The following is an 18100-nucleotide window of genomic DNA, read 5'->3' on the forward strand; positions in this document are numbered from 1 at the left end:
AGTATTATAAATGGATTTAAGAGCACAATACTTAAAAAAGTCAAATTATTGATAAGCTACTTACCTCAAGACAAATGTTCTTAGTCTTCATATTTTCAGGAAAGAATTTATTGAGAATTATTTGTCAGGTCACACATTTTGAAACACAGATCTTGTTGTCTTGTTGTTGAGAAACTTCTCCTTTTTATATATTTTTTTTATCCTTCTGCTATAATGAACCACATTTTCAGTTGTTTATGACATAATGCAATTTTCTTTTTATTGTGCGAAAAAGGTTCAGTGATGTTGAGTATGTAGGTGTTTGCATTTAATGTAATTTTCCACAGCTTAAAAGCTGACCTTGAAAGTGCTTGAACGTGAACCTTGAAAAAGCACGTATGAACCATGTACACTGTAAAACTGTAGTACTACTGTAGCACCACAACACTCTGCAACTGCAATAATACTGTTACACTGAAGCACTGTAAAACTATGATATTGCCACATTGTAAACACTGTAATAATACCACTATGTAACAGTTAAAAACTGCTAGTGTGTTGTCACATGTCTAATAACATACACTGTCACAATAATACACTTAAAGTATAGTAATGCTGCTACTACTACATTTCAAGACACAAGTGCTTCACTGTAACACTGTAAATACAAACTACGACACCTCAAAGCTGTACTGCTAACGTGTAACTGTCACATTGCTACGTGTCCAACGTTGTACCACTGCCACAATACTACACTTTAAAACTGCAATAAAATAAAACTGCTTCAGTGAAACACAGCTACACTTTAAAACTGTAAGACAACTGTTTTAGTGTGACATTAAAACAGTGTTATACAGCTACACGACTGTTGTGTCTGTCACATAGCTACAATGTAGCACTGTCACTCACTGAGGCAGCGCTTCCGCAGCGCAGCCTGTGGTCCTGGAAGGGAATAAAAATGTTTGAGACTCAGGTGGGAGGTCCTCTGTATAAAGCAACTATCACGCAGTGGGTTTAATAGCCACTGTGAATAATGTCTACTTAGGCACTGCTTTTAATCTTTAATCACAAGTTTCTTTTTTTAATACTTCAGCGCGGTGCTTTGCTCTTCCAGGACCTTCACACATCGCCTCCATTCAGCCATTGTAGTGGAGTTGAGCAGGGTTCGTGCTGTTGTGGTTTCACAGCGACCAGAATGAGATTTTACAGGTTTCAAATGTTGCTATATGACTCCTCTTAGGAGACGTACTACGGTGTAAGGTCGAACACTTCTGCCGTCGATGAGCTGTGCGGCTGTAATGTCTGGAGCTGTCGGTGGAGGAGGAGGAGGCTCCTCTTGTCTGGGCGCAGCGGCGGCAGCCAGTTGCAGCTCCGCCGGCTCTCCCTACGCTGCTGCAGCCGGAGGAGGTGCTGGGGTGGCCGGGAGGCTGCCGGCCCGTGTCCTGGAGCATGTTTTCTCCTATCTGGAGCTGTCTGATTTGATGCGGTGCGCGCTTGTCTGCTGGCATTGGTACAATATGCTGGCGGATGAAAACAGCGAGGTGTGGCGCAGCCTCTGCAGCCGGACTCTGAGCGATGAAGCTATGCGGTCAGACATCCTGTGCAACCTGCCCACCTACAGAGGAAAAGTAGGTTTACCTGTTTACCACTGATGTGTTCCGCTGTCAGAACACTGATAAGTCACGACCTCCTCAGCCATTTTAATGCTACCTTTGTTTTTCGGCACATCTGCACGGAACATGGCTGATGATGGCCTAACTGCACACTGCCTCCACGACAAATCAATAGGATACAGCAGTGCATGCGTGACGTGACTCATACACTGTATTTTTGTCAAAAGTTATGTGCGAAATAAATGTGTATGTGTGCTGAAAATCAGAATTATACAACATATTGTTAAATGATATTTGGTTCAGGGTTGATTCAAGTTATGTAAGACTTAGTTTGGGACCAGCTGAACAAAAATGTCATTTGTTTACTTTGCAGTTATGTGCAAACTTTAAAGGTTTCCTGAAGTCACTGGTCCTGTGATAGTATCAGAATAAGTTCCAAGTGAAACCTAATACTTGTGCAAAATATGTTTGAATTAAAAGTAGATATTGATGATCTATATCTATTTAAATATCACATGTCATTCATCTGTGTGAGTGTAGATAAGGGCAACTGGGCTTGAGTTTGATGAGTTGAGTTCTGTTTACCTTTTTATCCTAGAAGCATCTTCTCTTTCTGATTGTAAGATATCTTAAATTGTACACTTAATTAAATACCTTAAAAAAATACTTTCCCACTACAGTGACCATGTCTTCTTTACAATTATAAACACAATCAATGTACTAATTCTTAATCTAACTGACTACTGTCCTGTCCCTCACAGCTCAAGGCTTTTCAACACGCTCTCAGCTCCCACGACTGCTCTCGCAACGTCTACGTGAAGAAGAATGGCTTCACCCTGCACCGCAACCCCATTGCCCAGAGCACAGACGGTGCGCGGGGGAAGATTGGCTTCTCAGAAGGGCGGCACGCCTGGGAGGTCTGGTGGGAAGGCCCCCTTGGTACTGTGGCAGTAATAGGCCTTGCTACGAAGCGGGCGGGGATGCAGTGTCAGGGCTATGTGGCGCTCCTGGGCAGTGACGACCAGAGCTGGGGCTGGAATCTGGTCGACAACAACCTGCTTCACAACGGCGAAGTGAATGGGAACTTCCCACAGTGTAACAATGCACCCAAATATCAGGTGGGCCAGCTTGAGCTACGTCTGCATGTTGTTTGTGATGTTAAAAACACGTTGGCGCCGATTGATCCAAGTAAGCCTCGGATTTGGAGAGGTAGACCCTGATCTGGATGACTAGAAACAAATGACATGACAATGAATGTGGTTTATGTTTTTTTCTTGTTGGCATGCATCTGTTTTTAACAATTAGCTTTGTTTGAGAGAGAACTTTATGGAGGTTTCCAAATACTGGGAAGGTATTTATTTTGGTACCCTAAATATTTCACAATGGAAACGCAAATCATTTCATCATGTGCTATAGTGAACCAAACTTTACCACTTGGTGGAAACAGGGCTATAATCGTGAAATGAGTGTTGTTTGATCCAACGTTAACTGGTCATCGTGTTTGTCCACAGATTGGGGAGAGAATCCGGGTCATCCTCGACATGGATGACAAGACGTTAGCCTTCGAGAGAGGTTTTGAATTTCTCGGAGTAGCATTTCGTGGACTGCCCAAAGTCTGCCTGTTCCCTGCTGTCTCTGCAGTTTACGGCAACACTGAAGTCACCATGGTGTACCTGGGAAAACCTCTGGACGGCTAAAAAGCAGAGCAACACGTGCCACCGTTTAAAACTAACATGCCACCAGATAGTGCAGGACCTTTCCTGTCAGCAGACTGTCCGCCATGTTTGTTGCACCGCGTCAAAGGGTTTGGGAGACTAACTGGTCGGGTTTTTTTCTAAGCAAAACAACTCAGCTCACACACACACACACACACACAAACAGAACTGTTGGCATTTCTCCTACAGCTGCACACACAGGCCGAGAGTCAGGTTTTGAACTAGACAGACTACAGAGAAACTCTCGTAAATGGGTTTCTGGATCAAACGTGGAAGTGCCCCACCTTTACAGTTTAGCTGCTGGACTTTTTTGTTGTTTTCTTTACGGGACAGGAGAACATTGATGTTATGTCTGTTTGAACGAGGCCAAAACTATTCTTAACCGTGGCAAATACTTTAAGACCTAATTTTAAGAACTGACAGAGTAGTCGATGTGAATAGCTGTCGTTTGTACAAGTTAATGGAAACGGCGCACTGCGGGTTAATAGAGGTGAATTTAAATCAGTAAATGGATTAGTATGGTTTCATGCCAAATAAGTGAGACCAATTGATGTATTTTGACAAAGGCAAACAGACTGTGGGGACCATCTGTCATGCATGTGCATGGACACTGGGTGTGTGGACTGAAACCTTTGCCCTTTTTAAAATACTCATCCAGTCATGGTTGAAACTATACGCATATGATGTTAATGTGTGTCCTTTTTAATGTGCTACTGTAGTATTACACACTATTTATTGGTTTTATCTAAGGTACTATTGATACTGTATGTGCAAGGCCTGAAAATAAAGTCTACCTGGTGCCACTCTTAGAATAAAAGATGTTCGATGCTCATGTTTTTTTTCTGTGCACAGCACACGACGTGTATATTTACAGCTGTCCAGTGACGTTACACGTTTTCCAGCCCGAGTTTCATGAGTCCGATGCTACAGTAAGATGCATGAAAATTCATAAATAAATCAAAAAAGGAACAATCAGCCTCCTTTATTAGGCGAAAAATGGTATTAGGATGTTTCTTTGACAACAACTAACATTTAAAAATACTTTTTACATAAAATTAACATAAGCCTAACATATTTACAGTATCATTTATGAAGCCAACTACTTGAGATGACTGACTTGCATTTACTGCTTTCATCATGGCATAAGTTCGTCATCGTCTGCTGTCCTTTATTTCAAAGTGCACCACTTACAGACGCTCAGCCTCCATCAGCGGGAAACAACGGGCACTGCAGTATGATGGATGCAGGGAGGAGAGTTATGATTTATTGAGTATGTTTTAAAAGCTTAGCCGCCACACGTACAGTAAAACGGCTTGTCCCCCCTTCTGTTTATCCAAAACTAGAGCAGCTTCTCCAGCTTCCTCTCGTTCTGTCCTGTCTGACCAGTTCGCTGGACCACAACAAATTAGATTTGTTAAATAAAATTAAATGATAAGTAATTGTTGATTGGGGTTTCCCAAACCTCAAAATTAAATGTCTTATTTTGTCCACAAACCAATTTTAACTACAATGGAGCAAATAAACCAGAAAATATTCACATTTAAAAAGCTGATAAATCAGAGAGCACACTCAAACGGATTGATCTCACCATCTTAGTTTAACCATGCTGCGTTTCTATCATCAGTCTGTTTCCAATTTCAGTAAACGTGTCCTCAAGAGTTGCAACTAGCGATTATTTTCTCCATTAATCGAGTAATCCTTTGGTCCATAAAATGTCAGAAAACGTTAAAAAACGTTGATCACAAACCAAAATGATTCAGTTTTAATGATTTCTTTCATATCTGGAGCAAAGAAACCAGACAATATTCATATTTAAGAAGCTGAAACAATCAGAAATCTTGTTTTAATCATGAAAAAAGCTTCAAACCAATCAATCGATTATCAAAATAGTTGACGATTAATTTAGTAATCGATTAATGGAGTAATTGTTTCAGCTCTAGTGTCCTCCACAGCACCATCAACCCTATTACAGCTGCCAGACACTGACTTTGTAACTACACATGAATCCACAACATCTGTGTGAAAAGCATGAACATGAACAAGCAACCGGGGCACACTGTTTCCTGGTCCAATCCCTGAACACTGTAATAATTCTCCTGCATCAGTTCTGTGTACTATAATAATGTAGTAATGGAGCAGCCATGTGCTTGACTATTATTAAAAACAAAATGTAACACTATAAATTACATTAAGTATAGCTGTGTTATTTACACCGCACCTATTATTAATTACCACTTTTATATTCCAAGTGTGTGTTAATACTGAACTTGAATTAAACTAATTAACTAAACCAGTTTAATGACTTTGGTTTTTAAAGGTTAGAACACATGTGCAAATGTGCACCAAATGAGCAAATCTTCAACCCCCAAATAAAATGTAATAACTTAAAGCTCAACTCTATAAATTCATTATTAATATCTATTTCAATTCGAAAATGTAGATATTTATTTTCTTCACACACTCAGCGGCTACTTAGCATACTGTGTGATAACAAAGTAACGACTGCTTTGAGAGTGTAGTCATATGGACTCAGTTGTTTTGAATTCTGTCATTTGAATTTTGATTTTTTTACCATCTGTTTTTAATGCTGTGTGTCTGTAATGCTCTTATTTTGGAGGGCCCTGTGGGTTGTTGTGAAGGGCTGTAGAAATAAAGTACATAAAGTCATAGTGTAGTAATAAGGACTAAATACATCTAAAATAAGGTAGAAATAAGGATTTACTCCTGCAATAAAACTCACGCCTTCTTACTTATGAGCACTCCTGTAATATTGTAGTAATGCCTACAAAGTAATGTCCATTCAACTGTATCTTATTCCTCTGAAAACTCAAACTGACTGTATACAGTACATGCAATAAGTCTTCCTTCCACAAGAGGACAGTAGTCGTCCTGTGCAACAACATGATCACACATACAGTCAGTGAAACCTCAAGAGGACGTTCTCCACCCTCAATCCTAAATAAATCAAGTGAGGTTTTCTCTGTCAATCCATAATATGCTTATTTGACAGAAAAGGTCATTGTATCATGTGGTAATGAAGCCCTAAACAGACAAAAGAATAGTTCCCATAATTCGCACATGGTCACACTGATGCACACACACACACGAGTGAACCTGCTGAGTCATAGCTGCACGTTAAGTCATTCCTGAAACCAGTAAACAGGAGTTGGGTAGTCTAAGTGGAGAAGCTGTGAAGTGATGTCTCTTCTGTGAAAGTAAGCAGTCAGAAACGGGCATGAGCCGGTCTCTCACTGTGAGGATCTTTATCGTGTTTATTCTCATTCTGATTAAAATCTGCAAAGCTGAGTTACTCTTTATAGCGATAAAGGGAAACATCCACAAACACTTGCAACAGGCCTCCTCCTCCTTCTTCTTCTTCTTCTTCTTCTTCTTCTTCTTCTTCTTCTTCTTCTTCTTCTTCTTCTTCTTCTTCTTCTTCTTCTCCTTCTTCTTCTTCTTCTTCTTCTTCCTGAACACAACAAAGGCAGCATTTCCTCTGCATGTGGCACAATTCAGATGTGACCCATGAAGGTTTGAAGCAGGAAAAAAAAGCACATGGATTCAAATACTGTATAATCAGATCGGTTTCAAGCCGCTTTGGTATATGTGGAAAATATGTGCCTTTGTGTCTGCCATCTAAGCAGAAACATCGGATATTCCCCTGTCCGTGTGACTCTGTGTGAAATGCAACAGAGGTGAATGACATGACTCTCTTTGGCCTCTGGTGCGAGGTTTTCGAAATTAAAAAAATAACGCCACTTTTACTTCCGTTTTAAGCCACCTAATCATTTTCAGGTCACTTGCCGTGCCCAATGTGTCAGTGTAAGTATCAGATATGGGTCATTTTTGAAAGATAATGAAAGCAGGTAGTCAGAAAGAAAACACATCAGATGTAAATGCAGTCTAAACACCTAACCCTAATCCTAAAACCAAGTCTTAATCCTCAAAAAGCCCTCACAAGAGTCCTCACAAAAATAGGAATCACTGTTTCTAGATTAGCTAGATGTGAAATGTATATAGAGAAGTGTTTATTTCTGCATTGTTGTGTTTTATGTGATATTTTGTTTGTGCTGCTGCAGAAATTGCTTCTTAATCTCATCCGGATTTGTTCCTGGTTTCCATCCATCCATCTTCTACCACTTTATCCACCACATGAGTGTCGCGGGGGGTGCTGTGCCAAACTCAGCTGACATAGGGGCGATAGGCAGGGTCACACCCTGCACAGTTCTCCAGTCCATCGCAGGGACCAGTGTCTAATTTACCTAATCCCCATATTGCATGCTTTTGGACTGTGGGAGGAAGCTGGAGAACCCGGAGAAAACCCACACACACACACACACGGGGAGAACATGCAAACTCCATGCAGTAAAGGCCCTTGTTTCTCAGGTCTTCATGCTGCAAAGGCACGAGTGCTAACCACTACACCCACCGTGTGACCCTGTTCCTGGTGTCATAAAAGTTAAATAAAAAATAAAACACCTATAAACACAGACAAGTTTGTGCAGCTATTTTTGCATTGAATGCTATACCTTTGGACAACGTCCCTGACCATAACCATAAACAGTGATGCTCACCATAATTTTCCGGCCTACACTTAACCAGTTCCTCAGAAATGAATGAGGTTCTGACTCATCAGGACCAGGTTTTGGTCTCTGTGAGGTGTGCTGGTCCTGACCACGTCCGTTTTTAATGTGAGAAAAAGGTCAAATTGCCCGTCGACCTCAACACGGAGTCCATCTTGTCCCCGCTCACATCAACAACAGAGTCGGAAGTGAGATCTGCAGATGTCCTGTTCGAAAACAGGAAGGAATCACCGACAAAATCATCCCTCCAAGGACGGGACCATCACTTCCTGTTTCCTAATTCCCTATTCTTGTACACATGGGCAACTGTAAAGAAGAATCAAGTTCAAGAGCGGTCTTAACAAAAAGACAACATGAACCCGGTGGGGGCGCTATTAGCAGCTGGACCACAGGGAAGAGAGAGAGGAAGTAAGGCACGCAGCGTTTACTGAAGGTATAAAACAAAAGCAGCCGTGATCTATTCTCACGTTGAAAATCAAATGAATGAATCACGTGGTTCAGTTTTGTTGTCATCTTTATTCTCTGTCTTTGTGTCATTTCGTCGTCACAACCTTTCATTATAATATAAACACACGGGCGAAGGTCTCTGTGTGAATATATTTGTGTTAAGCAACAGCTGTTGCAGCAGGAGGCCAAAAGTCAGGCAGGAAGGGTGTGTGCACTGAGTGGTTTCCTCTCTCGTTGGTTGAGTGATCAGAGAGAGCCGAGGGTGTGAAGGGTGTGTTTTCACTAGGTTTTTGTGGTACAAAGCTGTGCTACCAACCTTAGTCGTGCAGCATCATTTTCTATAGTAAAAAAAAAAAAAAAAAAAAAAAAAGAGAGAAAAAAAACATCAGCAGTGTTGGTTGAGCCTGCTCTCGCCTTCCTGTGGCCCCGAGGCTTGAGAACCTCTTTCTGATTGCAGCTTGTCCATGTGACTTGGTTTCCGTTGCCTGCCTGCTTCCGTGAATGGTTAAAAAAAAAAAAAAAAAAAAAAAAAGAGGCATCGGTGGTTGAGTGAGAGCAGAGGAAGGCAGCCGAGCTTCACACATGAGAGAAGACTCTGCAGCAGCAGCAGCAGCAGCAGCAGCAGCAGCAGCAGCAGCAGCAGCAGCAGCGAGGCAGCCAGCGATATGGTCAGAGAATCAACCATCAGTGGCTTGGGAAATCTACACCTAACCACCAGTGTAAGTAAATGCACTGCATCCACTAGTCTACCACTGCCTCATGCAAAGATGCTGTGACCACTGACACAAGCAAACTTTGCCTCACGTAAGATTCTAATAAATAGTCTTTGTCTGCTTCACTGACCGGGCAGCATTCTATAAACTCTGTCACAAATGTACATGTCCTGTCAGAAAAGAACTACGGTTTTTCCTCAGTGCTACATGGACATATTACAAATGCGGGACAATAAGTTGAATTTGTGTTGTGTAATCACAGCTTGTGTGTCATTTTTATTAATCATGAGGTTTTGCACTCAGAAATAACACCTTCAAAAACACCTGCTCTGTGTGCGATTGTGCTAAAACAGCAGCAAAGTGAATTAAAGTGGTTTCATGACAGCTTTTTTCTCCTCAAGATTGCTGAATTGTAAAGTTTAAAAGAGTGTGCGAGTCACTAAGAGGGAGCCACTTCTTCTCGTATCAATTCAGCTTGTGTTGCCAGTGATTTGACTTGAATTTGGGGATTTTTTTTTAAACAATTATTTTAGATATATATGTAGATTGTGATACAGGGGACATTCCATTTCAACGGATGAGGACACGGATCTATCGTTTATCAAGTGTTAATCTAAACTGTGTGATAGCGTCCACATTTAAAAGAAATGACATTGTGTGACTCCACTTCACTGAACACTCTCTTCACATGTGTGTATTTGAGATATGACGTAAAAAATACAACAAAAAGCTACATTTAATTAAAAAAGAAACATATAAAAGGCTTAAAAATAAAGCCTGTGCACCTACGCCTACACATTTCTGTGTCCACCTACTTCTGCTACTGCATTTATGGTAGAGATGTTTCCTCTGGTTTTCATGCGCAGAGAATAATCTGCACATGATTAATCAAAAATAACAGAAAATGTAATATACTGTATAATCCAGGGGTGTCAAACCAGAATCAGTCAAAAATTTTGTTAAAATTTCCCATCATGATGACAGTCTGCTCATAATGTGACTATAACTATATTTGTCAGTTTCAGACCTGTGACTAAATGTTTTGTGGCTGTGTTGATCCACTGTGATCTGTCACACGTGTAAATGGTAAACTTTTGCTTGTTGTTTATAGGTTATTTTGCTATTATTTTACTGGTTTGTATGTGACCCCTGAAGGAAAATGAAATTTGACACCCCTGGATAATCCGTCATTATCAGATCCTTATGTCTCTGTCGCTGTGTCATGTGTTCAACAGTAAAAATGTTAAAATGCCAGTCCACGGGCTCACCCCCATTCTGCTGCGCCTGTTACCTCTGTGGATTATCCTGACACCAATCTCAAGTCGGCTGGTGAGATGTTTTCCCTTTTTTCTCTTTGCTGGACATAAAAAAAACTGTTTTTATATGCGTGTGTTTTGTGTAAATGTACAATATAATAACGTTTTAGGATGAAAAGCGTCCATGGTCTCCTTTACGAGACACATTTTAGATGAAATTAAAACATGTGCTTGCTGATAATTTCCTGTTTTAGCCTCGTTTGGGAGTCAACACATTAAACATTACTAGAGCTGAAACAATTACTCAATTAATCGATTATAAATCAACTATTTTGGTAATCGATTATTCGGTTTTATTGTTTCAGCTTCTTAAATGTGAATATTCTTCATTTCTTTGCTCCATTTAACAAAGAAATCATTAAAAGTGAATCATTATGGTTTGTGGACAAAACAAGGCATTCGAGAACATCATCATATTCAGTTTTACATGTTTTTTAACGTTTTCTGACATTTTAGGGACCAACCGATTACTCGATTAATTGAGGAAATAATCAGTAGTTGCAGCTCTAAACATTACATTAATGCTGGTATTTTATCAGGAAAGCCCATATCCACTCAAGTTTAAATACTATAACTTTTATATTATAACTTATAACTGATATTTATCGTAAATTAAATCTTAAACTCAAGGGTTTGGTCTAAAAGCTTGGGGTCTATGGAGCCTAAAATATCTAAACAGACATATAATGTCATATTTGTTTTCAGTTTTGTGTGTTTTTCTATTTAAAAAGTACAGTGTACAGTTTATTAGTGAAGTTTCATTTTGTAAGTACTGTATATACCGGCCTGACCCAGCTCCATTTATAAATATAAAAGGCTCATTCCGGGGTCATGAAAAACAACAATTTATACAATCAGGTGATTTTACACTCGTACAAATGTAAGGATGATATTATATTCAAGTTCAACAAGATTTTGAGCACTGTACCTTTAAAAGTCTTTATTTAAATTCTGCTAATCTTGCAAACCTGCTTGCCTTAAATGTCCTCCTGGTCATTTGTCATTTACACAATATTAATAGAAATGGCTACAGTCCGTTTTTTAAAGTAACAGTCACTCTGAACCAGCCAGTAAAAATAAATGAATCAGAGTTTTAAAACTGAAACCTCTCTTGGAGAAGATGTTCATTAATCTCTCATGAGGCTGTACGGTTACTGCAGAGCCAATGTTGAGAAACACAATTCTGGAGACAAATGAATTCTCTCAAACGTGTTTGTACTTCTTTCCTCTACAGATACAAAGAACAGCGCTCTGCAATCATGCCCAGCTCACGTCGGTGCCTTCAGAATTACCGCGCAACATAGAGGAGCTTCAGCTCAACTACAATCACATCCAAACACTACGAGACCACTCTCTGCTCGCTTACCCTTCACTAAACAGCCTGAGCTTAGCTTCTAACGCTCTGGAGAAAATTGAATCAGACACTTTTCAAAACTCAAAGTTGTTAAAAAGCCTTAATTTGGCAAATAATAGTCTTCATATTGGCACACAAGAGACCAGTGACGCTCTGAAGAAGTTACCTGGACTTAGAGCTTTAGATCTTTCGGAGAATAAGCTTTGGGATGAAATGGTCATCACTCTTCTCCAGAATTTGACGTCCTTAGAATACCTCAATCTCTCGGGAAACCTCCTGCAGAGACTGGACGAGACCTACTTCGGGGATCTTCGTCAGCTCAAAGAACTCGACTTGCAGAGGAACATCATCTTTGAGATTGATAGCGCCTTTCACGGCAACACCAAGCTCCAGCGGCTCAACTTGGCCTACAACTATCTGCCTTGTTTAACCGACTTCCAAATGACCCAGCTGGTGGTCCTGAATGCCAGCCACAACTTCATCGAGTGGTTCATCTCTCGACAAGATCTCAATGACACTTTCCAGCTGGAGACGCTCGATCTATCAGACAACAAACTGCTCTTCTTCCCTTTCTTGCCCAGCCACAGTCGTCTACGCAACCTTTACCTGGCCCACAACAGCCTCAGGTTCTACGAAAACCTGTTCCTGAACTCGACTACGTCCGTTGAGTTCTACAACCTGAACAAGAACGCGAGCAACGTCACCGTTCAGCTGTGGAATGACAGCCTTCACGGTGACATCTCGTCTGTGGAGATATTGGATCTAAGAGGGAACCAGGTGCAGTATTTCCCCCAGGGATTCATCCAGAAAATGTCCGCCCTCTTCAGACTCCAGATGTGCAGAAACTGTCTGAAATCCTTGAATCTAACGTCTGAACTGTTCTCTGGCAGCTTGTATGAGCTGGACGTCAGTAACAACATGCTGAACGAGATTGTAGCAGATGAAGGAACACTGGCCACCCTTGGTAATCTGACATATTTCAATCTGAGCCTGAACGATCTCGGGGGGTTGCCCTCGAGATTGTTTTCCTCACTGCCAAGTTTAAGGTCAGTGGATCTCAGCTATAACAACGTTGACATTTGTTTTTCCGAAGAAGCTGAGATCAGCACGGACACTTTCGCCTCTTGTGTGGATTGGAAAAATGTCGTGTCCCTTGAGCAGCTTTACCTCAAAGGGTGCAACCTTCAAGTAATTCCAAGGACGGCGTTTGCAGGGCTGTCACTAACGCATTTGGAACTTTCCAACAACCCTGGACTTATAGTCCAACAGCCGATGCAGAGTCTGAGCAGAACTTTGCAACATCTAGGCTTAGGAAACACTCACATACAAGACTTTGATTTCTCGTCTTTCGAAAGTCTGAGGTTTTTAAACATTTCAAGGAACTCTCTTGCACATCTTCCTCAGTCGCTCCTAAACCTTGACCTGAAAGTGCTCGACCTGAGGGACAACAGACTGTCCACCATCCATCCAGGTCTGGCCAACGCATTAGCTCCAAAACTTCGCTTTGTTTTCCTGACAGGAAATCCCTTCAACTGCTGCCAAACGGAGTGGTTCAGGACATTCGAAAAGACAAAGACGATCAATATGGTCGAACAATCGGACATTAAATGCGAGGATCCTCTCGTAATGACACACAGAGTTCAGCACTTGCCGTCATTTGTGTGCTCGGGCGACGCTAGCGAATCGATATTCTGGTACATTGTGCTGTTTTTACCCATCTGCCTTTCGTTTGTGGGCATTTCAGCAATTGTCCTTTTCACCTTTAAGCCCAAAATGCTTAAAAAATCCATTAAAAAGAAGTGTCTGAAGCATACATCCTACTGATACTGAACACATACTATGTGTGGGGGATGAACTGTGGAAATAAACTGACTTCCATTGTAAAAGTGTCTGCATTAATGGAGGGACTGTGGAGTTTTACACATCGCTGTGTTTTGTTTATTTAAGTGTGGTCCATAACAAACTTCTAATGTCAAGATGTGGCTTTGTTCGTGTGTGTGTGTGTGTGTGTGTGTGTGTGTGTCAACATATGCAGAAGTAATGTGATACAATCTGTTGCTATAAGCAGCAGAGGAAACATGAAATTTCCTGTTTTGCTAAGATGTGAAGCAACTGCCCAGTTCTGTACCTCAGGGAGGAGGGGTTTGAGGTTTTTTTCTGACACGCCGAAACATCGACATGAAATTCCAAAGTGTCTGCAGTCATGAGGAATTAGTTTGGTTCCATTTTTTGACGCACAGCGGCTCTATGCTGCCGTGCACAATGTGAGGGAAATGAAGGACATGGGCCGTCCAATTTTTAACAAAGGGGGGGGGGCACCAAAGACGACTCCCTCTTTGAGCGTGTACTCATACACGCAGCAAGAAGTTTGATGGATCGGTTGTGCAGAGAGCTGATGCCTAAACCAGAATGTAACCAAAATACCACTGTGGTGATGCTCAGGGTCATGGTGGTTGAACAGAAGAAAAAAAAAAAAGAGAAACTGGAGCACAGACTTGTAAAAGCCTGCGTTGCTTTTTTTTTTGTTTGTTTTTTTAATAAATCATTATGAAACCACCAACCAAGAGTTGAGAGGATTAGGCCAAATTATTTTCGAAACAGGTGAAAAGGAGAAACAAACCACTGAACATCATTCAACATGGCCCGATCTACTTTACTATTTGTAGTTAGTAGCAAAAATGAGCAGCATTATAATGAAAGTGATAGTTTAGTTTATCACAGGGAATCTTTAGACAGATTTTAGTGACTTAACACAAGATTCCTTTTTAATCAACATCTGAATTCCAAAAATAACACACTTGAACTTACTGGCAGAGGCAACAGTGGATCAACAACTCGTGTGCGCCATGATGTAAAATCGTTAATTTTCTCTATGGGCTTTGGTGCAGGGAGTAAAAGTTTTACAAAGTGACGCTAACTTCAGTTTGCAGTAGACACGTCAGCACAAGTGCACGCGACAGTTTGTGCTATCGGGAGAAAAAATGCCAACGGTTTCTGAAAGCTGAGAAGTTGCCCGTTAAAGCAAACATGTGGTTATTACGGTAATTTTACTAATCAGCGTCTTTGTTGTCAGAGAGGAGAGATTAAGGAAGAACTCCGGTTTTTTTGCACACGGAGAGACAAAGAAACATTGAGAGACTCCAAAAAATGTTATTGTAAATATGTTTTATACTGATATTTCAAATTTAACATGCAAAATATGTTGTTCGTGTCTAACTGCAGTGTTTTTCCAAATAAACCTTTTTGTTTTTCTTCATTTTGAATTGTTAAAACAGAATTTTATCATGCAGTAAATTGTAAATAACTGCCCGATATTGGACGTTATTCTGGGGGAAAATGGGCACTTAGTTGCAGGGCATTCTCTGGTGCTTTTGTGGTTAAAATAAGCCAGGGGGACATCTTGAGGGTGAGGTGTTAAGGGGTTAAAAAGCCTGATCACAGCAGGGAAGCATAACAAGATCATCATTTGCGGAAGACACTTTATTTTTTTTGTCGACCAAGAGGAATTTCATTTGATTACTCAACGTTTTTAGGTCAGGAGTCAAAGGAGAGCTGCATTAAAAAAAAAGAAAAAGGCAGAGTGCATTTACAGCAGTGATAGGATTGTAAGCTGAACACACACACACACACACATGCACACACAGTATATGAAAGTTGTGGCATAAACCTGCCAAACACACCAACCATGCAGCTGTGGTTATGGGGGTCCACACGTGACGTGTCAAACAAAGGTGCATCACGTCGCTCTGTGCCAGTGCTGTGGATGAATTTCTGTGCATTGAACTAGTGACCACAGGTGCAGCGCACACGTGAACAGAGAAGTGAAATTTGACCGTAGGCGGTCAAACGAGATTCATTTTCGAGTGTGTGTGGTGTAAAGATAGAGTGCGTATGTGGCGACATCCTTACCAAGAATGTGTCGCAATGTGCAGAGTAAAATGTTTTAACTACAAAATAATTGTGCGGGAGTCGGTCTGCGCTCTATCACCGGGGTCAATCGACCGTCTTTAGTCACATATAGATGGAGCTCATCAAGAAATTAGATTTTAAAAAAAAAAGAGATAAAAAGTTAATTAAAACCAAACTGAATCTAGTTCAAATATCTACAAAACTATACTTAAAGTCAGTCATTGCTTTAGCAGCAGCTGTAGCTGACATATTGTTGAATGACAAATACAATTTAGAGCAAAGCAACATGGGATACAAGTTTAAAATATACACAGTATATTAAAAAAGTTTTTATTTAAAAGCAGATTCACCCTGGATAGTTTCCCCAGCCTATCACAGGCCCAACGTACAGAAACAAACAACCATTCACACCAACAGTTAATTTAGAGTCTCCAGTAAAACTAACCCCAATCTGCATGTCTGTGGACAGTTAGCAGGAAGATGGATTACCCACACTAATCCCACTCAATCTCCACAGGACAGAAAAGCCCCTGAAGTACTTAAAAATAAAACAGGAGGCACCTGCAGTTAAGAGTCTGAATACGTTTGTCAGTAAGTTGTTCTTGGCCCGTTTGAGAATTCTCAATTTGTCTTCTTTTGGATTAAAGATGGAGCAGGCGGGATTATTGTTTGGTAATCCCTTTTTAGTGTAATGTAATCAAGTTCGACATAACTTGGAAAGGAAGGGTTAGGGTTTACTGGTGAAGCTGCAACTTCACCAGTAAACGTTGCTACATGTTACACACTGACCCTTAAAGAGGAGAGATTATCTCACATCCTCTCTCTCTCACTCTCATATGAAATACGTGCGTTTGTTCATAACCATGTGATGAGAGAAGCATTTGAATAACAGATGCAGATGAAACGAGTCAAGTGGTTCTCTAGTGATCCTACGTAGTGCAGCTTTAATAAAGGCACACCGACGGGCCTACGAGACTGAGTTTTATAGCTGAAAATGCCACGAATGTCAAAGTCATGGAGACACTAAAGGAAAAGTCAGTGTGTTTCATGTTCAGGGGACCTTCAGGATCACTGACAGTTTTCTTTCTTTTTTTTATGTGCAACATAGTGAAGAGAACAATAATAATAATTATAATTAATCTCTGAACCCTGGGGAACTACCTCTCAGGTATCCAGTAGGTTAATTTGAGAGGGTAATTTTTTTTTACCTGATTTTTGTTTAGCTTTCTCGTTGTTTTAAGTTTTTTAGCTTTGGATGTTGTATTTTTACTGCCTGTATTTGATTTATTCTTTTAATCTTAATCTTTTTTAAAAAGTGTGTAATGGAGGATGAATTTCAACATCATAGTACGGCAAAAACAATTCTGATTCCCACAATTTTCCCCCCCAATATTTTAATATAAAAGTATTAACTGATAGTAGATGAGAGATATTCTCATTACCAAGCTTCTTCTTTTTTCTACCTAAATATTACTTATATTACATTATATGGCACTGCTACCTCCATATTACATATTAATATTATGTAAAGTGTTACCGTAAGGGCTGGAGAAAGAGGAAGTGTTTGGTTTGGTTTTTTTAAAAATTCATGCTATCACTCATCTCGTATATGAGATGGTTAATTCTTACTGGAAGAGATAAGACTTTGTTGGAGCTACATGGATGTGAGGGTAATCCGTGTTTCTAGACTCTTTTTCCTTTCTATTTCTTGGTTTTATACTTTAATACTTAAAAAAAAAATCATGTTTGATGAATTGTGGCAGAAGCTGAAAGGTGAAAGGGTGAGATGTCACACTGTTGGATGTTTCACTAATGTGTTCACTGTGGAAAAAAAGAAAAGTCTGACGAGCAGCTTCTCAGTCGTCATTGAGTAAAACTCCACTTCCTCTTAACCCTTCCTGCTCTTATGACAGTGAGGCCCAGGCCCTCACTCCTGGACTTCCTGATTAGACAGGAAACTCTTCATATAGCACTTCATTTTCTGGATTTAAAAAAAAATAAACTGACTGAAGGTTTTACAGGAGACAATATGTTAGTGCACAGCAGCATCAGACGTGGCTCACACAACTTTCACAGTGAGTTTCAGGTCTGTGTTTGTGGTTCACGGACGCTCACACTGCACCACCGACTTCCTGTGGGAGTCATGGAGACACTGGGGAACCATGTCAGGAGTAAACATTATATTATTTTCTTTTAAAAAACAAAACAAAAAATGGAAATAATTTCCAGGTTTTACAGTGTGAGGACTCATGTCATGTCTATGTTAACTAGAGCTGAACCAATTACTCGATGAATGGATTATTAATCAATTACCAAGTTAACCGTCAACTTCATCATTTATGCTTTTTTTTACGATTAAAACTCACTTAAATCACTTAAATGTGAATATTTACTTAGTTTCTTTGCTCCATATAACAAATAAATCTTTAAAAGTGAATCGTTTTTGGTTCATTCGAGAACATCATCATTTC

The 18100-nt window shown here is 40.3% G+C and overlaps 2 protein-coding genes across 2 annotated transcripts; both read left to right on the forward strand.

Annotated features, from left to right (window-relative positions):
* The first annotated feature begins 981 nt into the window (after positions 1-981).
* fbxo45 (F-box protein 45) lies at positions 982-4137 on the forward strand. The gene is made up of 3 exons (XM_058626274.1): positions 982-1607; positions 2354-2710; positions 3104-4137. The coding sequence occupies exons 1-3, from the start codon at positions 1260-1262 to the stop codon at positions 3287-3289; spliced, it is 891 nt and encodes a 296-aa protein (XP_058482257.1). The 5' UTR covers positions 982-1259; the 3' UTR covers positions 3290-4137.
* Positions 4138-8905: 4768 nt separating this feature from the next.
* On the forward strand, positions 8906-14926 carry nrros (negative regulator of reactive oxygen species). Its single transcript, XM_058626261.1, has 3 exons — positions 8906-9056; positions 10286-10379; positions 11601-14926. The coding sequence occupies exons 2-3, from the start codon at positions 10299-10301 to the stop codon at positions 13542-13544; spliced, it is 2025 nt and encodes a 674-aa protein (XP_058482244.1). The 5' UTR covers positions 8906-9056; positions 10286-10298; the 3' UTR covers positions 13545-14926.
* The last annotated feature ends 3174 nt before the right edge of the window (positions 14927-18100 follow it).

This window comes from Solea solea, chromosome 1 (assembly GCF_958295425.1).
Source record: "Solea solea chromosome 1, fSolSol10.1, whole genome shotgun sequence".
Taxonomy (NCBI): Eukaryota; Metazoa; Chordata; class Actinopteri; order Pleuronectiformes; family Soleidae; genus Solea; species Solea solea.

Bases quoted from the DNA above. Each gene is read 5' to 3' on its own strand.
- nrros (XM_058626261.1), top strand. From the start codon at position 10,299: ATGCCAGTCCACGGGCTCACCCCCATTCTGCTGCGCCTGTTACCTCTG. The intron at 10,380-11,600 runs GTGAGATGTTTT...TTTCCTCTACAG, and splicing joins CACCAATCTCAAGTCGGCTG to ATACAAAGAACAGCGCTCTG.
- fbxo45 (XM_058626274.1), top strand. From the start codon at position 1,260: ATGAGCTGTGCGGCTGTAATGTCTGGAGCTGTCGGTGGAGGAGGAGGA. The intron at 1,608-2,353 runs GTAGGTTTACCT...TGTCCCTCACAG, and splicing joins TGCCCACCTACAGAGGAAAA to CTCAAGGCTTTTCAACACGC. The intron at 2,711-3,103 runs GTGGGCCAGCTT...GTTTGTCCACAG, and splicing joins ACAATGCACCCAAATATCAG to ATTGGGGAGAGAATCCGGGT.